This window comes from Culex quinquefasciatus, chromosome 3 (assembly GCF_015732765.1).
Source record: "Culex quinquefasciatus strain JHB chromosome 3, VPISU_Cqui_1.0_pri_paternal, whole genome shotgun sequence".
Classification (NCBI taxonomy): Eukaryota; Metazoa; Arthropoda; class Insecta; order Diptera; family Culicidae; genus Culex; species Culex quinquefasciatus.
Window position 1 is genome coordinate 73,938,239 of NC_051863.1, and position 21,463 is coordinate 73,959,701.

Consider the following 21,463-nt stretch of genomic DNA (forward strand, 5'->3'; position numbering starts at 1 on the left):
TTTTTGCGAAAATCTACAGAACTGTTCATATGCAAAATTAGCAATTGGAGAAAAAAGCTTTATAAGTTTGTACAAACCATAAGGCAACGTGTTAACGTTTTGTGAAAGAATTTCTCTGGTTTAAAAACCATTAACACAGTAATGGTGCAAAATATCCGAGTTGAAGTTTAGGAAACGTTTATGGCATAATTAAAAACTTTTTGAACAAAAAAACTCTAAAATCAGGATCAACTTGGAACATTTCGTCGCCATTGTGCTAACTTGTCGTACGTGCATTTTGGGCCAAATTGAGTTAAGAACGCCATTTTGTGCAGCTCACAATGCCTCACCTTTTGACCTTCACAGATCCCCAAAATTCGATTTCAATCCTGAGATATTCAACAAAAACCGAAAAAACACCGTGCATTTTTGTCACTTTACATATGAAAGCAGTTTCAATCTTGTCGTGCTATCTTGTCACTCCATGAAAATTGATGTAAGTGCGACAAAAAGCCAAAGGGATTTCAGGCCAGGAAAGTCAGGATGCGTTTGTCGCACGTACAAACTAGACTACCGTAAACATTTGTAATTATAACTCGGGACTCCAGCAACCAACTTCAACCAAACTTTGGGACAATGCACAGAATGGTGAGCCAAACAAAACGTGTTTGTTATTGTTTACATTGCATGCTCTCGTTTTTGAATATTCAAGGTCAAACATTAAAACGCATTTTTCTCGGAACGTCAAAATGGCGTGTGCGACAAGATAGCACGACGACGTCGATTTTACACTTTGGGACAAAGTTGTAGAACACTGCAGGGAATTTTGAATTTCCTACAAGAATCTCACTCTTGGACACAAATATTTGGAGTCAATAAGGTAGTTTTCGGAACCAAAAAAGCGCATATTTCGTATCAGAATATAACGTGATCTGTACTTTCATCAACAAAGTTTGTGATATCACTTAGAAACGATTTGCTGCACTTCGTGTACAGCAAATCACAATCTGCACCCTCTCTTCCCAACTTTTCCGCCATTTCGTATCTGATGCGCATTTTGCGTTCCCCTGTATCGAATCCCTGATGCTCCGATGGTCTGAAATTTGAAGGTGTTTAAATCATGATGATTTCTGAATTTCAGCTTGACTCACGTTAGAATAAACTGCAATATTTCCGCGTACAGATCCTCCTGAACGTTGTGCAGCGGACTGTGAGCCAACTCGCAGACACTCTTGAGCAGACAATCCTGCTCGTAGCCCGCCATTTGCAGCGTTTCGTCGACCGCCTTGTAGATGTCCCCGGCCGAAAGGTGCCGGTTCGAGCGACGCCGCCGGAAGGCCCTCGCCGTTACGACCTCCGTCGGCATGAACCGTCCCTTGACGATGTCCACCATGGCGCGGGCCCAGGTCGGCGGTTTGTAAAAGTCCATCAGCCGGTACGGCAGCGCGTAGTTCACCTGGAAGCCAAGGTTAAGACCCAGACGACGGAACGGGTACTTCTTGGTTTTGAAGAGGGGCGTTCCCGAACTCGTGCAAAGCGAAAACTGGAAGAAGAAGGGAGCGTCTAAGTTGCTAAATGTCCGCTAGAGTAGTAACTTTCACTGGTCCCGAAGGTAAACCTGCATAATCGACAAGGTAGGAAAAACGAGCCCTCCCCGTCCCTCTTCAACGCCACGTGAACTACTTTCGTTAAAGGTTGACCCATCTGTGAAACTGATGGTCAAACATAGCAGGATAACGGTACCGGTAATATTCAACAGAAAACGCATCTTTGGAGGTGTTCAACAAACTGAGATATCCAGAGGCGCCCGCGAGCGTTTTTGGGATACCAAATTCATACCTTCGACGAAGACGTGCTAACGAGATCAAGTCGAACGTTACGGAAAAAACCCACAATACACTCTCTCCCACTTGATGCACTGATGATTTCGATTTCTAAAATATTTCGGCGATCCTCAGAAACGAGCAACGCTAAATGGTTGAACAAACATCGTTTAAATTTCACCGCGGAATTTCGGATGACGTCAAGCCAAGTGAATTACCTGCATCATCGAGAAGAACGGAAACAGAAGGGATCGTTCCTGTCGATGATCATCTGGGATTAGAACGGTTGAGTTTGAGGTTGAACTTGGTGCAACCGAATTGGCCGCAATCATCCAAAACAGCAATCGCCAACATTTCATGGTTGATGACAGAAGTTGAACTAACTATAGGCACGTGCAAATCGAAGTTGACAAGCCCTTTTCTTAGTTAGGTGCTGCTTTATGAAATGTGTAAATTCTTTCGCAAACATGCTTTTGCTACCTAGGGAAAGTGTTCGACCCTTTACTTCCAATGTTTATATCGGAATCGTGATTTTTAACGTCAAACTTTCCTTGCTTTGTGTTTTCTACCTTCATTTTGAGTAATTTTATGTGTTTATTTCGTTATTTTTTTTTCACTCTGATTAATTTATCTGTAGTAGCAATTCAGGGCTACGGAGTCTGGTAGAATTTAAAACGACTCTGACGACCCGGCTTCTAAAAATTTGATGAATAATGAAAAAAAAACCCAATTTCGGGAGTTTTGATTACTCCGACTCTTGCTCCCCAAAAGACCACACTTTACCGATTCCAAATCCGACTCCAAAATAACTTGTTAAAAATTGGCCTACTGCGACTACATTTTTGTAAGGCAGTATAAAATTTTCAAAATGTATTACGTCATCTGGAGCGAATCGGGACAATCAAACCATCCACATTAAGGACCCCCGGGTCTTTTGTGGTCTCTATTGCAAGTTTCTGCTCGAACCTAGGAGTCCGAAGGCTTGAATGGCGAGAGTACCCAAACCTCTTTCTACTCCAAGGAACCTTCCACCCCAGTGTTTGAACTGACGACCTTCGGATTGCGAGTCCAACCACCGCCAGCGATTCCACCGGAGTAGGCTTGGTTTGGTGTGTTGTTTGTACTTATGGCATGGAGACAACTCCTACACCTGGAATGACTTAACGGCCTAACAACCAAGGCCGGGACCGCAGATGGGAATCGAACCCAGAATCATCCGCGATCGGGACACATGGGGTGAAATGGGATAACTGTTTCAGCCTTGTTACAGCACAATATTTGGATTTTTGTATTGTTTCCGGATAGAACAGTTTGTGCTTCGATTTCCAAACTTCACGCTTTCAAGTGATTTAAAACACGCTGACCCTATTCAGACTGTAGCCCGATTCGCTCCAGATGACCCGTCGAACGCAAGGTCAAATGGTCTTGACAAATAATAAATAAAAAAATTTGTTCACCTAACATCATTGCCTTGGCGTTCTCGATTGCAAGAATGCTACTCGAAACATGGTGTCCGATGGCTTGATTGTCGAGGCAATTGCAAACCTCTTTTTACACCTAAGCTTCCATCTACCCCGGGTTTCGAACTGACGACCTTTGGATTTCGAGTCCTACTGCCTGGACATGACCTGGACTGAGCTAACGACCTGACCTTTAGGTTGGACAACATTTACTTCCCCGCCCAACGGAAGGCGTGATCAGGCAAATCTTGTCTCGAAAAATGCCACCGGGACTGCCTGGGATCGAACCCAGGCCAACTGGGTGAAAGGCAACCACGCTTACAACTAAATCACCGGGCGCGGCAATCGGTCTTGACAATTATTATCATTAAAATTTCTGAGAACAGGTTTCAAAAAGTGTGTTCTTAATGCTTCAAGATGTGTTTTCTCAAAAATTAATTCCGACTTTTTTTTTTAAATTTTTCAGGTTGCATAGATGTTTTCAAAGATTTATTACTTTATTTTATTTTTCATTTGATTTCAAATTAGTGTAACATAAAAAGAACAGAACCACTGAAATCATCGTATTATGCAATGAACTTTTTCCTTAAATTCAAAGATAGTCGTTTTTTTACTACACCCAAAACTGGGCAGCACTAGTCCGAGAGAATAATGGCCTCGAGACGAGAGAATAATGGTACCATTTACGGACGCAGAGAACATAGCTCGAGATGGACGAGAGAATTATTCCCTCGAGGTTCATTTGCAAAAAAAGTTCATTCGTCAAAACTTAAAAACAAAAGTGTTGACTACGGAAAACGAACCACAGACCTTGGACATACCGACCCAATGACTTAACTGCCTCGGCCATCACAGCTTGGTGACTAAGGAGTGGTCAGATGTCGATGCATGATACTTGTTGGAGATTTATTGTATTAATTAACGAATGAACTATTTTTTTTAACGTGGCACTGAGCTCTCAATTAACTTTGAGGTAACGATTCTCTTGAATCGGAATTTTTTGGTGCAGGTTTTTAATAAGTTGTCAAAAGTTGTTTCAGAGACTGTTTTCAAGCTCTGTAGTGTTGAGAAAGTATTCTTTTACAAAATGTAAAATACTAATTTAAAAAAAATGAATGGTGTGGAACTAAACTGATCTTGATAGAGAAATATTTTCATCCAAGTTTTCAACAAATTTTGAAAAGTTTTCATAGTTGTTAACTGTGCTATTGAAACCAATGAAATTAGTGATTTATCGCCAAGGAATTGTTTTTGAATTTGATCCGGATTCGCAACGACTCATTATTTTGAATCTTTCTGGTTTTGGCGAGCAGTCTTGTCGAAAAAGATAAACAGATTTTTTCACTACTTCACCGACGTTCCGGCTTTTATTTTTGAGGCCTTTTTCAGGGGTTTATAATATTTTTTTTACAAGAAACAGAAAACTATAAACCCCTGAAGAAGACCTCAAAAATAAAAGCCGAAACGTCGGTGAAGTAGAGAAAAAATCTGTTTATCTTTTTCGACAAGACTGCTCGCCAAAACCAGAAAGGTTATTGAATTTGATTTCTAAAATATCTTTAGATTGAAAGGCATATTCAGTAATACAAGCTTTTTAGTAAATTTGGGCGATATTCGTAAGAAATGTGTTTTGGACTGTAAAAGACAGTTCAGTTTTTATTGAATGACATTTATTAATGAAACACTGTTTTAAAGCACCACTGAAAAAAAAGCTTTTAAGAAAAAAAACATGGACATTGTACATTGTACCTCAGTACAAATTTCAAAAAAATATATCTTGAAAAATGTCTAACCGTTTTGATAATATGTAAAAAATAAATTGCAATTTTATCAATTTAACCAGGACAAGAGGAGACTTGTGGATTGTGATCATCAAGTTATTACTGAAAATAGTGTAAATGTACACCGTCTTATTTTGGAATTGGCCATCAACCGCTGAATTATTTAATGGTTTAATAAAACCTCTTTTATGACGTAATTTTACCTCAAGTTATGTGGAACATGTTTACAATTACAAATAACAAGATGTATGTTTACACATTTTTCGTTAACGTATTCTTCTGACAGTAAATTTGTCAAAGCCAAACAAACGATTTTTTTTTATGTTGGCAGAATTTTGAAGTTGAAGGAACTCAAAATAAATAGGAGAAGCAAATATTTACCAATGCTTCTTGTTGCTCAACTGACTTGTAATTGGAAGGTAAAATTTAAACTGAATTTTATGTTTAAATCGCAATGATCTCAATGTTTGGTTACATTGTTACTGTTTCTCTTGTCCATCCAACTAATCGATTCCGGAACGATCATCATTTGGACCCCAAGCAGCATTTATTGTCGCCAAGCCTTATTTGCAACTTATTCAAAACAATCCAATATTGCTCAGGCAACATGTACGCAACACTCCTGGTGACAAAAAAAAGCGCACGACAACAACGCGATTGGCAACAATAGCCAGATAGTTGTGAACGTGTTGCGGCAATGTTTCCTATGCGATGCTAATATTAGTAGGAGAAATTGATGGTGTTGCAACAATGTAACAAATATGTTGGAAATATGTTACCATTATGGTGAAATTTTGGTTGCTTGAAATCAAACGTGTACCCAACATGATTTCAAGCGCAACAAACTTCTAATTAATTTCTCAATAAATATGTTTCCGCTTTGGTTTCGCTACAAAACAAAAATGGATAAGTCTGGAAAAATAAACCAGTCGCATTTTTCGTCGACAAAAAACAAAATTGTTTTTCTTAATGGTATAGAAGGTGTATTTCTTTGGCCATTTCAAGTTTACCGAGTAAAATTGCATTCTACTCGTGATTTTTTCATGCGCCCTTAATATTTTTAAAATTTGTTATCTTTTTGGAGCAAATTTTGTATCAAATTTTTAAAAGCTGGCTAATATTTCTGAAAATTTTCTGGGCTTTAATACTAGCTACGCAGAATGTCAATTTTGTATCAAAAAATTATACAAATTGGGTTAAAATAGCTGAAAATTGACTGTAAAAATATTTTTTCCAATCGACCATCATGGCGCTGTGTACGCACAGGGGTGTATTCAGGAATCTTTAATAAAATAAGCTGTATGAAAATTGTTGTTTGAATAATTTTAATAATCAAGGAATCAAGACAAAATTCCAATTTGCATCCCATTTAATTCATTTTGCTCTTAACAAAAATCAGAAATTTGAAGTCTACTAAACATTTTCATGTTTGTACCCATGCAAATACCCAAACAAGTAATTATAAAGATTGTTGTGAACGAGAGTTAAGATAAGTTAAGTTAATAAAGCTTCGGTGTTTATTGATTAAATATTCTTTACATAGCAACGAGGTTTACTGCCACACCAAGACCATTTGCACTACAACTCACATGTCGTGGCGGTCTCTAAGGCATGATTTCTACTCAAAAATTTACTGTATGGGGAGAAGTTAACTGAATGTCATCAAAATAGTGCCCAATTTGGTCAACTTCTCTCTAATAAATGTTCCTTAGATATTGTTGCCAGGAACTTATATATACAGCCATTCCACGTCAAACTGGAAGTCTCCAAATCAAAAAGCTCCGATTTGGCTCACATTTGGAGTGGGGGTTCTTTGGCCCAAATAATTAGACTTGTATTTTTTGTACGGTGATTAGGGTAATTCTATCCAAAATAGGGTGGTCCAAAACATTGCGTTTTCCGTCGATTTTCGCAATGACCACATTTTTTTTAAACGCGACTATACCTATACATTTTTGGAAACCAAAACTTTCGTTATTGAAATACGCAACCAAAACTACTCGTTTTCGTAATTTTCCCATTTTTGCGAATCGTGGTAATAGATATTCGCAATTTGTAGATATGTTATGTAAAATATTACAAGAAATTAGGGAAAAATATTTTCAGACATGGGATTTTTGGTCTCGAGACCTTGGAATCGGCAAATAAAATTTTCATAGGACCTTTTCAAATATTCAGCTAGCTAGGACCTCCATTTATTTATCTTTAAAAGCACAACTAAAAACCTTTTTTTCCAGCCGTTCCGGAGATATGACTTTTTGAAAAATGTGGTTTTTGCGAAAATCAACGAAAAACGTATTTTTTTGGAAACCCCTATTTTGGATAGAATTACCCTAATCACCGTACAAAAAATACAGGTCTAATTCTGGGGTGAGTTTTCAAAAAGCCGTAAGAGCCACCGCCACCTCCGACACTAATATTCGTTTTTCTTCAAATCAGAGCAAAATTTCATTTATTTTTAGTTTGGGGCACTTGAAAGACGTGTAGATGAACAATCTTAAGCATTTTTGAAATTGGTTTTTCGTAAGTAGGTCGAATACCGAGGAAAAAAAGGTTTTGTTTACCATTGGCTCTTACGGCTTTTTGAAAACTAATTCGAGAATTATTTGGGCCAAAGAACCCCCACTCCAAATTTGAGCCAATCGGAGCACTTTTGATTTGAAGACTTCCTGTTTGGCGAAGATTGGCTGTATAATAAGGATGGTACAAATATTTTCAAAAGTTTGTGTCACCACTCCCTTCAAAATCGGCCCGAAAAATCAGGGGGCAAAAAGATTTTTTTTTTCAAGAAAACTTAAAAATTTCAATGGAAATTTAAGTGCAATCAGCTGAAATATGTTGAAAATTATTTCTTCTGCGTTTAGAATAGTTTTTAGGATGTTTGATTTTATTCAAAAGTCATCTGAATTTTTGTTAATTTTCGATGCACAGTACCGCAAAAAGCTTTCATCCACCCCGGGATTCGAACTGACGACCTTTGGATTGTGAGTCCAACTGCCTACCAGCGACTCCACCGAGACAGGATCCAGGGAGACGACTCCTACACCTGGATTGAACTAACGACCTCACATCTAGGTTAGACCGGGGCCAACATTTTCGTTCCCGTCCGACGGAAGGCGTGATCAGATTAATCTCGTCTCGAAAAATGCCACCGGGACCGTTTGGGATCGAACCCAGGCTGACTGAGTGAGAGGCAACACACTTTAAATAAAATTTATAATCCATAGCCTTTTTCATAATGTATCGAAAAACATGATGCCAAACTTCGAAGTTCTATGATTTTTATTATGTTATTTTTATGTTCGACAAAATATTACTTCATTTAAGGCTAAACCCTTTCTTCCTTAAAACTTAAATTTTGTTGTTGCGTTTTGTTTTGCGAGTCCTCTTTTATTCCCACCGATAATCATTATTAACCTATTAAATAAAATAAATAAATGTGAAAAGCTTTCTGAATCATTCGCCCTTAGTACGTCCCTGCTTATCTCTTTCTGAGCAAATTGCCACATTTCACTTCTGTTGCAGCAACGTTTTAGATATGTAGCAACAAAGTTGAACATGCATATCGAACATCCCAATTTGTGTAACGTCGTGGTAACATAATGGAAACATAACATTTGCAAACATTTTCTTTGTCTGGAGAACTGTCAAACGAAAAAACTAACTTAATCCACCTATGTGGTTGGAGCCTTCCTCACAACAATGGCTGTACAGAAGTTTCATCTATTTTTATATCCGGCTTCCAAAAAGTACATCGATATCACTTAAGTGGCCATGTCTCGAGACAGGGTTGCCAGATCTTCAATGTTTTGGACTCGTTGGAAAGGTCTTTTGATAACCTAACCAACAATGGGTCGGATAGTGGATCCGTACATAGTTTACATACATTGAAGTGAGATCCGGCTTCAAAAAAGTACATAAATATCACTTAAGTGGTCATAACTCGAGACAGGGTTGCCAGATCTTCAATGTCTTAGACTCATTGGAAAGGCCTTTCAATTATCTAACCAACGATGGGTCGGATGATGGATCCAGACATTGTTTACATACATTTAAGTGAGATCCGGCTTCAAAAAAGTACATCAATATCACTTAAGTGGCCATATCTCGAGACAGGGTTGCCAGATCTTCAATGTTTTAGACTCGTTGGAAAGGTCTTTTGATAATCTATCCAACGATGGGTCGGATTATGGACCCGGACATAGTTTACATACATTTAAGTGAGATACGGCTTCAAAAAAGTACATCAATATCACTTAAGTGGCCATATCTCGAGACAGGGTTGCCAGATCTTCAATGTTTTGGACTCGTTGGAAAGTTCTTTTGATAACCTAACCAACGATGGGTCGGATGATGGACCCGGACATAGTTTACATACATTTAAGTGAGATCCGGCTTCAAAAAAGTACATCAATATCACTTAAGTGGCCATATCTCGAGACAGGGCTGCCAGATCTTCAATGTTTTGGACTCGTTGGAAAGGTCTTTTGATAATCTAACCAACGATGAGTCGGATGATGGACCCGGACATAGTTTACATACATTTAAGTGAGATCCGGCTTCAAAAAAGTACATCAATATCACTTAAGTGGCCATATCTCGAGACAGGGCTGCCAGATCTTCAATGTTTTGGACTCGTTGGAAAGGTCTTTTGATAACCTAACCAACAATGGGTCGGATGGTGGATCCGGACATAGTTTACATACATTTAAGTGAGATCCGGCTTCAAAAAAGTACATCAATATCACTTAAGTGGCCATATCTCGACACAGGGCTGCCAGATCTTCAATGTTTTGGACTCGTTGGAAAGGTCTTTTGATAATCTAACCAACGATGGGTCGGATGATGGACCCGGACATAGTTTACATACATTTAAGTGAGATCCGGCTTCAAAAAAGTACATCAATATCACTTAAGTGGCCATATCTCGAGACAGGGTTGCCAGATCTTCAATGTTTTGGACTCGTTGGAAAGGTCTTTTGATAATCTAACCAAAAATGGATCGGATGATGGACCCGGACATAGTTTACATACATTTAAGTGAGATCCGGCTTCAAAAAAGTACATCAATATCACTTAAGTGGCCATATCTCGAGACAGGGTTGCCAGATCTTCAATATTTTGGACTCGTTGGAAAGGTTTTTTGATAACCTAACCAACAATGGGTCGGATGGTGGATCCGGACTTGTTTACATACATTTAAGTGAGATCCGGCTTCAAAAAAGTACATCAATATCACTTAAGAGGCCATATCTCGAGACAGGGTTGCCAGATCTTCAATGTTTTGGACTCGTTGGAAAGGTCTTTTGATAATCTATCCAACGATGGGTCGGATGATGGACCCGGACATAGTTTACATACATTTAAGTGAGATCCGGCTTCAAAAAAGTACATCAATATCACTTAAGTGGCCATATCTCGAGACAGGGTTGCCAGATCTTCAATGTTTTGGACTCGTTGAAAAGTTCTTTTGATAACCTAACCAACGATGGGTCGGATGATGGACCCGGACATAGTTTACATACAGTTAAGTGAGATCCAAATATATGTGAAAACACATTTTTATACATAACTTTTGAACTACTTATCGAAACTTCAATCTGTATAAAACTCGATCTATGGGACCCTAAGCCAAGTCGAATGCAACAAGTTCGGGTCAAATCGGTTCAGCCAGTGCCGAGAAACATGAGCTAGTTTGTTGGTCACATACATACATACACACACACATACACACACACATACACACACACATACACACACACATACACACAGACATTTGTTCAGTTTTCGATTCTGAGTCGATATGTATACATGAAGGTGGGTCTACGACGTTTTTATACGAAGTTCATTTTTAGAGCAGGATTATAGCCTTACCTCAGTGAGGAAGGCAAAATATTCTCGTAATTGATGAATATTTTAGCGAGTGATAACAATATTTAACGAGTCCTTGAAAAGAACTGTGTGTATTAGGTATGTTATTTGCATCTGAGAATAAAACTTCTCGATGGCGGATGGTTCTTGGTGCGTGGTTCCCCTCCTCCTTGTAAAAAGCAAGTGGGGCGAGGAACCGGGCGCGTGTACTGTCAGCCCGACGCTGATTTCGGCTCTCCCGCACCCACGGAGGATGTTGTGTTTGGTGGTGGGCCACCTCCTGGTGCCCAGGTCGGAACCGGGAAAGAGTCTCGTCTGCAAAACTGATGGGCAAAGCTGTCCACCGGTGGGAAGCTCAGTGGCTACGGGTAGGCGGCTCGGGACACCTAAATACGCTTCCCGTTTGTGTGCAGAGTGCCGACTTTATATCCAACTGCCTTTTGGACGGAATTTTTTGTACTATTCAATTTGTTTAAGCGCATTAAACCTCATTCCTTTCAGCATTTATTTCCATTGTGATTTGTTTTTATTTGTTTCGATGCGTGCAGCAAAAGAACGAACTGCAGCAAATTCCTATTTTTTCACTGAAGTTGCGTTCATGTCGTTATCAAGGAAACATTGCTGCAACTAATTCACAACATTCGTCGCTCAACATGAAGAAATGTTTTGTTTTGTTTCAACATTGGTACAATAATGTCACCGAAACGTTGCAAAAATAAACAAAATCAAATAGTTGCCACAGCAGATAATGGTAACTATTTCATGAAGAGCTATGTTTCGATGTTACATTTTCGCAAATTGAAACATTGTAGCTCCTTTGTTGCAACTTAATTGGACTTCGACGTTTTTAGCATGTTGCGCGATGCTGCTTGGGACAGCTTTGACTGGAAAGGCACATGATTCCCCTATTTATAATTCATTCACTCAACGTGATGTTTTGAACTCCAAGCTGATCTTCGAGTAACCCAAATTCAGCATCACGTTCAACGTTGCTGCGTTTTTTTTTATTTCTCCACGAGCCGTTCTAGATTTCACAGTGTGCTAATGTGGCTCCCACCTAGTTTACGCAGCAGCAACTCCATGCCCAATACAGGCTTTAGCTGGAAATTTACAGAGCCACTCCAGACCGCAGACCAAAACCGGGAACGCTATGTTTGCTTTGGACATTTTCACGTCAAATGCTCCAGAAAATTTTACTTTACCGTAGGGCCTGGTGGCAGTCTGCGAGCAAATCTCGCCAGAGTTACAACAGTTAGAACCTTTTAGGAATGGTTGCGGCGTTTTCGTAGACCTTTGTTAGTTAAGCTTAATTTTTAGTACAATAATTTTAAGTAGTTTCAATTAAAATAACCATGAAGAATCTATCGAGTACGTGTGTCTATTGCATTGCGTTGATCGCAATTGGACATTGGATTGAACTTAGGGCAGCGGAAGAACTTGATCAAGGAGTGCAAAGTGTAGTGAACCAAGAAGACTCCACGGGAGTTCCGGACGATGGAGGAGGAAGCAAAAGTGTAGTTCTTTCCCGAAAAAGACGTTTCCTACAGTTTCCGGAAGGAAGTTCCTTTCAAGTTGGTTAGTACTTGGGAATATACCAGTGAAATCATGAAGGCGTTGCTCATCTGTGAACCAATTCTAATCCATTCCGTTCTCTCCAGTGTACGATCAAACCATCCCGATCATCGGCAGCACTCTGCTGTTCACGGTGGGTGTCACGTGTGCGTTGGCGTGGCAACTGCCCAGCATTTCCCTGCTAGAGATCTTCAAGATGCTCCAAAATGATCCCACGTTAGCGTTAGGACGTCGAAGGGACGAAAACGTCACTGGGACCATCCTGATTGATACCAACTCCACCAAGAGTCACTTTGACATGGACAACAAACACTCGTACTACTACACCGCCAACAGTCCCGGAGCGTACCCGGTCGGATCGACGGGGACGAAAAACATGTTGAGCTATTACCAACAGCCAGGTCTGTCCAATCGAGTTAATTACTACACGAGTAGCAGTGGTCCTACGTGGCCACCGAATACCGCCACCGGTGGGCCAGACTTTGGAAAAATGCCGCCCAATTTTTTGTCACCCTACAACTGGACCAGAAACGATTGGAGCAACGTCGTGAACAGGTATGCGCTTGAGTTACGGTTTGTAGTTGACAATTACATGAGTTGCAGAATTGAAACATTTGTGTGTCGTTGAAATCAATCTGAGCCAATAAAGCTTTGGAAGTGTATGAACTCTTTTGTTAGCATAATAAGCAATGAAACACATTTGCTGTGTGATCAACATCAAAAAGCTGTAATAATTTGCTCGATTTTATTTCCACTTAGGCTGGTACAATTTTAAATTAAAACTTTTTTTCATTGAAATTTTTGTTTCTGTCAAATCTCACATTTTTTTGAAACTAATGATGGCAAAACAACTGAACTAGTGTGAAATGCATTTTAAAAACCTTTTTGCATTCAAATGTTCAGACTATGGCTTGTTATTTAAATTTCCATAAGAGTTGCTTCGAATATGGACGCTCCCTTGCAAAGTTACTCATAAATGTTTGTTTCATTTAAAAAGTGAGCACCTATATTGTTTGACAAAACCTTAAATTGGGGCAAGCTAATGCAACATTTTGGGCGCCCGAAATACGAACGGAGCGCTGCGCTCTCAGAATCAAAATAAGATTAAAAAAATAGGAGGAACATACACCTTAGATTTATTGGTCCTTTATGTGAAATCGTCTCAGCTTTCGAATGGATTTGTCAGTTTTTCGATAAAGCGGGGCGCCGGCCTTCAAAAATGACTTTTAAAAATACATTGTTGTTTTATGGCTAAAAAATGTATGGAACGGTATTTTTCTGACAAATGCATTCGAAAGCTCTGCTCATTTCCTTTCCGAAACACCCCTAAACATCAAGGGTTCGTTGAAGTTTTGCAAAGTTATTAGCAATTTTGTAGACGCGCCTAAGTCAAAAAATTACCAATTAAAAAAAATGTTTTAGCTTCGTGGCGCCGAGGTGAGGACAAATTCAACCAACCAAACATGGTTTCTTTCATAACTTGGTGGGGGCTATTGGAAAAGTACATTGCTTTTGATTTTTGAGCACCTTGTGTAAATAGTGGTCCACTTTCAGCGAGAATTACTCCATTATAAAATGCTTTTGAGCAACTCTCTACGAAATCGGCCGATTTCGACCATTTTTATTTTTTGTATTTTTTGAATCGACTCAAACTATGTGGGGGCCTTCCCTATGACCAAATTTTGCGTCATTGGTTCACCCATATAAGTCTCCATACAATTTTGGCTGCTGTCCATACAAAAATGGTACATAAATTTTCAAACAGCTGTAACTTTTAACTGAATTTTCTGATCAATTTGGTGTCTTCGGCAAAGTTGTAGGTTTTGTTGAGGACTTTTGAGAAAAAATAGGTACACGGAAAAAAATGCAGATTTTTTATCAACTTTTTATCTCAATTTAACTCAATTTCCCAAAATACGTATTTTTGGATTTTCGAGATTTTTTGATATGTTTTAGGGGACAAAATCCACAACATTTGAGCCATCGGGAAACATGGTCAAAAAATCTGCCGCCGAGTTATAAATATTTGAAAAAATAGTGATTTTTTGAAAAAAATCAAAGCTTCATGCAAAAACAAGTTTGACATTATTTTTTAATGAATTTGCAATCAAAAAGTACTTTACAGATTTTTTGATTAAGGGCTCCGTTTTCAAGATATAGCCACCGAAAGTTTGATTTTAGCGAAATATTTGAAGTTTTTCGATTTTTAAAAATAGTGACCATGAGTGACCATTTCCAATTTTTGTTAAGTTCAGAAAATTTGCTATAAAATTGTCTAAGAGACATTGAAGATTGGTCCTTGGGTTGCAGTTACTGCTCTGTTATAACTATAGAAAAGAGTAGAAAATTTTATTAAACTTTCACTTTTCACTAATCGAACCAATAGTTCCAGGCTTATCAGAATTAAAAAAATACCAATTTTAGGAATTCATTTATTTTATTTTAATTGAAATAAAAAAAATCACTTTAAATTTGTCGAAGACACCAAATCGTTTAGAAAATCCCTTCTCAAGATACAAATTTTTGAATATTATATTTAAATATATTCGAGTATATTTGTAAAATAGCTTTTTTTGGAAAAGGGAATTCATGGACAAAGTTTCATCAAAATAAAAACATAAAATAATAAAAATTCCAGAAAAAATCCAGGGTCAATTAAATGCGTAACGGGAGTAACAAATTGATTTACTAAACAATTGGCGTATTTAGAAAAAATACGATTTTTCTAAACAAATAAAATGTACCTAATTTGATTTTGCGAGCATTTAAAAAAAAATGTTTTTGTATGACGAGTTTTAGTCAAATCCGTACATAATTCTAGAACATTGTACTTTTCTTCTCCCTTACCGTCCTCCCACATATTTTGAATTCTCTACAAGTTGGAATAGTTGATTGGAAATGATGAGGTTCTAACGATTTTGAATCACTGAATGCACTGTAATTGAACAATATAATTACTATTCATCAGATACCTTCAAACCTGGGTGCGGAACCATCCGCCCAACTTCCAGTTCGGCCGGCGGCGGTTCTATCCGGTGTTTGGCAAGCGCAGCATCGACGCACACACCCACCCGGAGGACAAGTTCTTCCTGAACCATCACCGTTCGACGCGGCACGATCTGTACCAGAAGATTGAGAAGTTCCTGGAAGCGTAAGTTTGTGCAAAATCCTGCGTTGATTGTTATAGGCTAGTACGCTGATCGGAAGGAAAGGGGTCAAGAAACAGCTTTATGAACAGCAGAACAAAGGGGAGGGAGCGATTTCTTGGGGCTTTTCTTCACCCTCTCTGACTTGCTTGCGCTGCCGCTGCTGTCCATTTGATTTTTTTCTTGACCGGTTCCTTGCGAAGTGCGTATACCGCTTATACTGAGTATTTATTTTTAGTCAGGGCAAACATGGCCACCATTGTGTACTTCGGGCCCTGTGTGAAAGTGGCCAACGAAGGGACGCCAACGAGCCGGAATCCTTTCTACGAGAAATATTGAAGGCCGTTTTTAGGTAAGTGAGGCATGTTTCCAAAATCTGTTTCGTTTAATAACTCCAATCCCTGGTAGTTTGCCCAGCACGCACGAGACCCCAGAGCATCACGTTCACCGCAGGTACGACGAGGCCCATACCCACGTGGGCGACTGCGCCGAGCGGTACTCGTTCTGCGCGGACAGCATTTGGTCGGACAACTTCATCTTCTAGCGGTTTTTGACGGCTTTGGCCGGGCGCAGTCGCCGGTCGGCTGTCAGTTATTGGTGCCAAATATTTTTAAAAACAAGTGGATTTTATATGTGTAATAAATAGGAAGAACGTTTGTATAATTGACCTTTTTTATTTTTGAAAGAAAACCTGCGAGCCACATGCCATTTGGAGAAAATAAAAAACATAAAATCCAAAAGGCGGAACGACATCGATACATCAGAAATATTGCTTTCATAAAAGTGTTTTTTTTTTAATTCCAATTTTTCAATCATTTCCCATGAACTTTTGAATGTTGATCTAAGGAAACCAACATACAGCTGAGTAAATCACTATGCTTCCCAAGTAAACTGTCGGAAAAAAAAGGCATTTTGCAATATTACTTTATCCTTACAAGTCATTCTAAATAGGGATGTGAATCTGATTATCTAAAAAGACGCCCCTTTCCAAAAATTCTGAAAACATTTCTTTAAATTTTCTTTATTGATTCAACTGCAGGTTGCTGTAAAGGCTGTAACGTTAAAATTTAGTGTAAAAATGAGTCTTAAGGTCGTAGATGGTGTCATTCATTTTTGAGAAATGACTGTCCATGATGATTCTAAATTCAGGGTTCAAAAATAGTAAATTGAAATGAAAACAACACAAAGAAAATCATTATCAGTTTTTTCTAAAACAAACATGGCCGCCAAATGGCCGACCTGGAAAGATACCTATCAAAGCCCTTATAAGTGTCACCATAAGCCCTCATTTTCAAGTGACGATATCTTGAAAGTTTCAATGTAAAGAAATGTATCTTTTGTGAAATTTTCTGAATTCAAGCCTAAAATTTTTTTATCGGCAAAAAAAAGTTTTGCAGCCCTTTCAGCTCTTTTCAAAGATGACTGAATCGAAAAACTTCACGTAAAAGTCACCCCTTTGCTAGGTAATTGTATGGAATCATACTGGCCATAGTAGAGAAGTGTTCAAAGTACTTCTAAAAGAAATGTTCATAAAATGTGGACAAGTTTAAATCATCAGTTAACTTTAATTAACAAAATGTTAATGAATAGAATTCTTTTAATATTCTCAAAGTGTCATGATTTTTCAATGAACATGATTTCAAATCGGAAAACGGAATAGGCATCTAAGTAGAATTAATTTCATGATTTTTTTCATTTGTGCTTCGTATTTCAATATGAATCGATAATTTTATAAACAAAATTAGTTTTAATGAATTCTAGGCAAAATTTTGAGTTTTTAACAATTTTACTAAACATTTATATGTATTTTGTTATAAAGCTTATAATCATACTAAACGAAATACACCCAAAGGAAAAATATATCTCAAAATCTGCAACATTGGATTTGCTGCAGAAAATGTCATATTTTATAACATTTTTTGCAGCAAGCCCGTAAATCATTTTTGCCCGCGTGTAAAAATTTCAGCGATCTGCAGTTCTCACCAACACATATAAAGCTGGCCCGTCCCCGAGCAACACTCCAAAGAGAAGCATATCTTGGTGCTCTTTCACTCACTTTTCATCAAGCGTCCATGGCGCGGTGGTAGCGTGTCGGATCAATAACCAAGAAGTTGGTGATTCAATCCTCGTTCTGCTAAGTGTTTTTTTTTTGTGAAATACAATCAAAAAGCCGTCGGTAATGTCGATAATTGTCGGTAACGGGCAAAAATGTCATACTCCTATATCGCAAAAAATGCATGAGGACAGATTTCATGCAGATTCCGATATACTTTCATGCCGCCATGCATCACAATCATGCGACTGCCAGTTGGGTGTATAAACATAAGTTTTGGCTTAAAAAATAAATTTTAACGTCCTAAATCTGAATTTAACAAGAAAAACTACAACAATAAAAGTCACTCCGGAATTTAAAATAAGAGTTTTCAACGCAACTATTTTTTTTAAACACTATTGAAAAAACTTTTTTTCTAAAATAGTGTATGGACCTTGTTTGGCCAACCGCAGCACATGTTTTAAAAATAATAATCTTGAGAAAAACCTTAACAGTTGGAAAATATTCTAAAAATAAATTGAAATCCTATCAATGTCACACCGGTTTACGATAATTCTCCGCCAACTCACACAGCAGTGTCCCCGACCCCTCTTCGATTTGCGTGAAACTTTGTTCTAAAGGGTAACTTTTGTCCCTGATCACGAATCCGAGGTCCGTCTTTTGATATCTCGTGACGGAGGAGCCCCCTTTCATTTTTGAACATGCGAAAAAAGAGGTGTTTTTCAATAATTTGCAGCCTGAAACGGTGATAAGATAGAAATTTGGTATCAAAGGGTCTTTTATGTAAAATTAGACACCCAATTTAGTGGCGTACTGAGAATTCCGAAAAAACGTATTTTTCATTTAAAAAAAACAAAATTTCAAAAATTCTCTCATTTTCCGTTACTTGTCTGTCATTTTTTTTGAACATGTCATTTTAAGGAAAATTTAATGTACCTTTCGAATTTAATTTTTTTATATTTAAAATTTCGTGTTTTTTCAAACTTTACTGGGTTATTTTTTAGAGTGTAAAAATTTTCTAAAAAGTTGTGGAGGAGAAAATTTCAAAAAAATTTCTGTTAATTAAATTTTAATCGGACTATTTCGGTGAAAACTGACACAAATTTTAGAAGACTTAGTTTTCTGTCCTTTATATCTTCTTCTATGATTCTTAGTCGACCTATCCACCTAAAATTTAATCACCTTTCTTCTCAAATTAGTGTCAATTATCACCGAAATAGTTCGATTAAAATTTAATAAATATCATTTCTCGGTTACCAAAACAATATGGGAATAATTTTGATATATAATCATAAAAGGGTTTGCTTCTAATCATCATTATCGAGATTTTACGAAAAACAAGTTTTGAAAAAGTTGGTCGTCGTCGATCATTGCCGTTCATCGTCACCCGCGACAGACACGGACGACGAAACAAAGAGAAACGCAAAAAGTAGGGGGAGAGGAGGTAATATGCACCCCCTACGGAAAAACTGTGATTTCTCAACAATTACAGCATTACTGTGGAAGAATTTTGTTCAATGCTTTAAAACATGTATTGTTCTTCGTCAATCATATACAAAAAGTCTTTAAAAATCTCAAAATTGTTCGAAAATGTCAAATTTCTAAATACATTTTTGATTCATTTCAAACAACCATGCGGGGCAAAATGCACCACAACATGGGGCCAAACGCACCGGGTAAAAGCAGTTTTCCCTAGTCACCACCAGATAACACCGCTGTTTTGACAAAGGAGCTTCACAGCGGTGCATTTTGCCCCGACCACGCTTTTTGCAAAAAAATTGATTAAAAATGCATTTTTTGATGTTTTTGGAGTCATCTTACTGAATAAAGAAAATTATGGCAAAAACAATATACCTCAAAACTTACAATAACAATAAATGCTTTTTATATTGTCAAAACATCATAATGAAAGTTTAATTAAAATTTGATGAAAACACAATATTTTAATGTTTTGCAAATAACTTAAGCTTTTTTTTATACTACGACGCTAAAATTTTTCCAGCATGGTTTTACAATGTTAAGCTTCCAATTTCTATGTTTTTTTCCCAGAAAAATCTTCCAAATACTGAGAAAAGCAAGGGGTGCATTTTGCCCCGGGGGTGCATATTACTCCCTCTCCCCCTACTTTTCCGATTTCGTGTGAATTGGTAGAGAATTGCCCTTTTAAAAACGATTTAAGTTCGCTTTGATTAGCTCAAAAAACACCCTTTCCACCTGATTGCTGGCCGAGTCAACTTCGAAAGTGCGTTGCCCCCCACGTCCTCGAATTTCACCTCAGTTGAAGCCGATCGTTCCGGTCGAGTTCGACTTGGCGGAGCAGCAGTGAAAGTGTCCGCTTCACGGTGCACCGTCAATGGGATGCGCAAACAACGACCTCATAAAGAGTTGTCCTCGGCCCTGGTCGGCTTCCAGTGCGTTGAGGTAAACTTGACCGACCAACCAACGTCGGACCCGATCCGTCCAAAATGAAGTGGTTTACTTTTTTGGTGGTGCTGGTGCACGTGACTTTGGTGCTAGCCGAGTTGAATGTTGAGTTTGGTTCTGGAAATTCGACGAAGGTGTTGGCACGCCGAAAGCGGTACATTATTTTCCGTGATTATTCAAGAGGATTTGTGAGTTGAAATGAGCGCCATTTGTGGAGGAGATGTTTTGAAGATTCAGGTATTTGTTTCCAGGCTCGTGCAAACATCAAGGATCGAATGGTTGACTCGACCAACGTGTGGGCCCAGGGCATCGGATACCGTTGGAACGTCGAGTTCAACAATCCACCGGGACTAAAGATTGCCAAGCGTGACCTGCATCAATCGCTTGGTGAATTGCTAGAAAAGTGAGTAGATTCGATTTTCATAACTTGTGACAATTTGCTGATTATTTTCAATTTGCAGTCATGGCTTCGATGGCAGAGCTTGCATCTTGCGAGCATTCTGCGAGCTGTCCAAAGTCGTGACCCCCGAAAGTGGAATGCTGTTCAAACTGTTCAGGAAAATCTTCACGTAAGTTGCTTTCGTCAATTTCTTGCAGTCTTGCGGTCTCCGTGCTAATAAATCTCTTATCCTTTTGTTGATTTAACAATGTATGTTGTGTATCCAGCCATTCCGCAGCTGCCACTGACGCTAGTTCCACCGGTTCCAACAGTTTACCCGAGGGCGATGAGTCGTACTTTCCGTACCTTAAATCTGGCGACTGCGAGGAGCTAGACCGGCACTGCCCAATCTCCCAGCTGGAGGTTCCCGTCGAAGACAACCACGTTGGCGCGCGATGAGAGTCGAAAATCACTTCTCAGCCAGCAACATCCTTAAACGACGCCCCGCCACATCATCAACAGTATCATCTATCAATTTACTCTATTTACACCGTCTTCAGCGCACCGTTGCCGTTCCGGGGTTCCGGGGATTGTTCCGATAGCAAATATCACTTTCGCGATGCTGGTAGAGATGGGCGATGGGATCCATCAGTTATAACTGTCAGGCAGTCAGGAATTGTGTGTAGGAGGTTGGTTGTCGGCAGTAGCAGCAGCAACAGCTTGTCGATAATTCAAGAAGGAAGCGCACCCGGATTGCAATCCACTTTGGCCATCCCCGTAATTGCTGTGCCACTGACTGGAGAGCATCCGATTAGTATCGATAACGTTGATGACGCCAGCGCCTGTCTTAGATTGCAAGTGAGGTTAGGTTAACACTGTGATAGAGAAGTTTTTTTTTTGTTTATTTATTTTAGAGAATAAAGTGCATCTTTATTCTAAGTCTTAAGAAATAAAATGAGAACATACCGTAAAAAT

General features: G+C 38.7%; 3 protein-coding genes across 3 annotated transcripts; 2 read left to right on the forward strand and 1 right to left on the reverse strand.

Annotated features, from left to right (window-relative positions):
• Positions 1 to 894: 894 nt before the first annotated feature.
• LOC6048011 lies at positions 895 to 1,762 on the reverse strand. The gene is made up of 3 exons (XM_038260868.1): positions 1,598 to 1,762; positions 1,131 to 1,522; positions 895 to 1,075 (listed from the first exon to the last, which is right to left on the reverse strand). The coding sequence occupies exons 1-3, from the start codon at positions 1,745 to 1,747 to the stop codon at positions 895 to 897; spliced, it is 723 nt and encodes a 240-aa protein (XP_038116796.1). The 5' UTR covers positions 1,748 to 1,762.
• A 10,385-nt stretch (positions 1,763 to 12,147) lies between these two features.
• LOC6048010 lies at positions 12,148 to 16,292 on the forward strand. Its single transcript, XM_001864949.2, has 5 exons — positions 12,148 to 12,489; positions 12,573 to 13,041; positions 15,455 to 15,637; positions 15,871 to 15,984; positions 16,041 to 16,292. Exons 1-5 carry the CDS (start codon positions 12,267 to 12,269, stop codon positions 16,174 to 16,176), a joined length of 1,125 nt encoding a protein of 374 aa, XP_001864984.2. The 5' UTR covers positions 12,148 to 12,266; the 3' UTR covers positions 16,177 to 16,292.
• Positions 16,293 to 20,112: 3,820 nt separating this feature from the next.
• On the forward strand, positions 20,113 to 21,381 carry LOC6048007. The gene is made up of 4 exons (XM_038264252.1): positions 20,113 to 20,297; positions 20,361 to 20,512; positions 20,571 to 20,678; positions 20,776 to 21,381. The coding sequence occupies exons 1-4, from the start codon at positions 20,151 to 20,153 to the stop codon at positions 20,945 to 20,947; spliced, it is 579 nt and encodes a 192-aa protein (XP_038120180.1). The 5' UTR covers positions 20,113 to 20,150; the 3' UTR covers positions 20,948 to 21,381.
• Positions 21,382 to 21,463: the final 82 nt, after the last annotated feature.

Bases quoted from the DNA above. Each gene is read 5' to 3' on its own strand.
- LOC6048010 (XM_001864949.2), top strand. From the start codon at position 12,267: ATGAAGAATCTATCGAGTACGTGTGTCTATTGCATTGCGTTGATCGCA. The intron at 15,638-15,870 runs GTAAGTTTGTGC...ATTTATTTTTAG, and splicing joins ATTGAGAAGTTCCTGGAAGC to TCAGGGCAAACATGGCCACC. The intron at 15,985-16,040 runs GTAAGTGAGGCA...AATCCCTGGTAG, and splicing joins ATATTGAAGGCCGTTTTTAG to TTTGCCCAGCACGCACGAGA.
- LOC6048007 (XM_038264252.1), top strand. From the start codon at position 20,151: ATGAAGTGGTTTACTTTTTTGGTGGTGCTGGTGCACGTGACTTTGGTG. The intron at 20,513-20,570 runs GTGAGTAGATTC...TTCAATTTGCAG, and splicing joins CTTGGTGAATTGCTAGAAAA to TCATGGCTTCGATGGCAGAG. The intron at 20,679-20,775 runs GTAAGTTGCTTT...TTGTGTATCCAG, and splicing joins CTGTTCAGGAAAATCTTCAC to CCATTCCGCAGCTGCCACTG.
- LOC6048011 (XM_038260868.1), bottom strand. From the start codon at position 1,747: ATGCGTTTTCTGTTGAATATTACCGGTACCGTTATCCTGCTATGTTTG. The intron at 1,523-1,597 runs GTTTACCTTCGG...TTCTTCTTCCAG, and splicing joins CTACCTTGTCGATTATGCAG to TTTTCGCTTTGCACGAGTTC. The intron at 1,076-1,130 runs GTGAGTCAAGCT...TTCAAATTTCAG, and splicing joins ATATTGCAGTTTATTCTAAC to ACCATCGGAGCATCAGGGAT.